Consider the following 1,539-nt stretch of genomic DNA (forward strand, 5'->3'; position numbering starts at 1 on the left):
GGACGGAGATGGGGCAGGGGACAGGGGATGGCGCAGGGGAGGGGTGGGGCAGGGGATAGGAGGTGGCAATGGGCAGGGGATGAGGATGGGGCAGGGGACAGGGCAAGGGAAGGGACAGGGACAGTGCAGAGGTGGTGGCAGGGGACAGGGACAGAAGCAGGGTGCAGGGGCAGGGGGCAGGGATGGTCACAGGCAGAGGGGGCAGGGGAAAAAAGGATGGTGACAGGGACGGGGAATGGGATGGGATAGGGATGGTGACAGGGACAGAGGATAGGGGCAGGGATGGTGATGGGGTCAAGGGATAGGATGGTGACTGGAATGGGGCAGCATCGGGGCAGGGGACAGGGCAAGGGATGGGGACAGTGATAGGGAACAGGACGGTGATAGGGACAGGGGCAGGGATGGGGCAGGGGCTCTGGGGCAGGGGCCGGGCTTGGGCAGGGGGGAGCCCCCCACTCTCCCCATGGCTGGGCTGAGGCAGCCCCCCAGTGTGCCAGACCCCCTACCCTGCCCCATGGGGCTCACTTGGGGCCCCAGGGCCCTGAGGAAGGACAGTGCCCATGTGTCCCCTGCCCAGGGCCCCGGCGGGGGAGCAGGACCAGGGCCAGCAGCTCTGGACACGGGGCTGAAGCCTCCTGTGGGGCCGAATCCCCCGAGCTCAGCGGCACCGGGGTGGCCGCAGYGGGGCTGGGTGCTCACGTAGTTGGTGGTCCACCAGGACTTGAAGATCAGGTACTTCTGCAGCCGGGGCGCCGTCTTCTCCTTGAACTCCTTGGCCAGAGCCTCCATCCTCTGGTACTTCTCCTCGTCCATCAGTGGGTGCACGGACTCCAGGTACTGCAGGGACAGGACTGCTGGCCCTGGTGGCCCCACAGCCGGGCAGAGCCCAGGCAGGACCCAGCGGCGGTGGCCCCAGGTCCCACAGCAGCCCCCCACCAGCCCCTTACCCTGGCGATGGTGGCCTCCACGGGGGGCACGGGGAGCTTGGGCAGGGAGGTCTGGAAGCTGTAGAGCAGGGGCTTGCGGCCAGAGAGCACCTTCACCAGCGCCTGTGGGGCCAGCGGAGGGGCTGGAGGGGGCGTGGGCACGGCAGAGCCCCGGCTCCCTGGGGCAGCGGGATGCCCATGCAGCCGTGGGGCGCTGCTCACCGCCCAGATCTTGGTGCTGCGGCTCATCCTGCCGTGGGGCTCGAACATCCAGCCGTGGTAGGAGAGCAGCAGCTTCAGGGTGCGCCGGAAGAGCAGGACGGCCGAGAGCCAGACGCCGGTGGAGAAGAGCGCGGCGCTCACCACGGTCCGGCCCTGGAGGCTCAGGAAGCGGCTGCCGGGGCAGGAGGGCCGGGACCGTGGGGCAGGAGGGCCGGGACCGTGGGGCGGGAGGGCCGGGACCGTGGGGACTGCCCCGGGGTCGGGGAGGCATCGCGGGGCCGGGGCCGGGGAGCGGAGAGGACGGGAACTCGCCCGGCGCCTGCTCCCCCCAGCGCCAGCGGGATGAGGGGCCGTGTGGGGCAGGACCCCTTGGGGTTGTCCCCCAGCTGGG

General features: G+C 70.6%; 1 protein-coding gene across 1 annotated transcript in view; it reads right to left on the minus strand.

Moving 5' to 3' along the window:
* Positions 1-51: 51 nt before the first annotated feature.
* The window catches only part of LOC146585183 (uncharacterized), an 8,372-nt gene continuing 6,884 nt past the window's right edge, over positions 52-1,539 (minus strand). Inside the window, exons 3-5 of the mRNA XM_085323397.1 lie at positions 1,149-1,396; positions 948-1,049; positions 52-837 (exon numbers count right to left, since the gene is read on the minus strand). Coding sequence (XP_085179523.1) covers positions 295-837; positions 948-1,049; positions 1,149-1,396 — 893 coding nt within the window. The 3' untranslated portion in view covers positions 52-294. The remainder of the gene's footprint in view (positions 838-947; positions 1,050-1,148; positions 1,397-1,539) is intronic.

The sequence above is a fragment of the Rhea americana genome, unplaced genomic scaffold (assembly GCF_003343005.1).
Source record: "Rhea americana isolate MKP2758 unplaced genomic scaffold, rheAme1 scaffold_847, whole genome shotgun sequence".
NCBI classification, from domain to species: Eukaryota; Metazoa; Chordata; class Aves; order Rheiformes; family Rheidae; genus Rhea; species Rhea americana.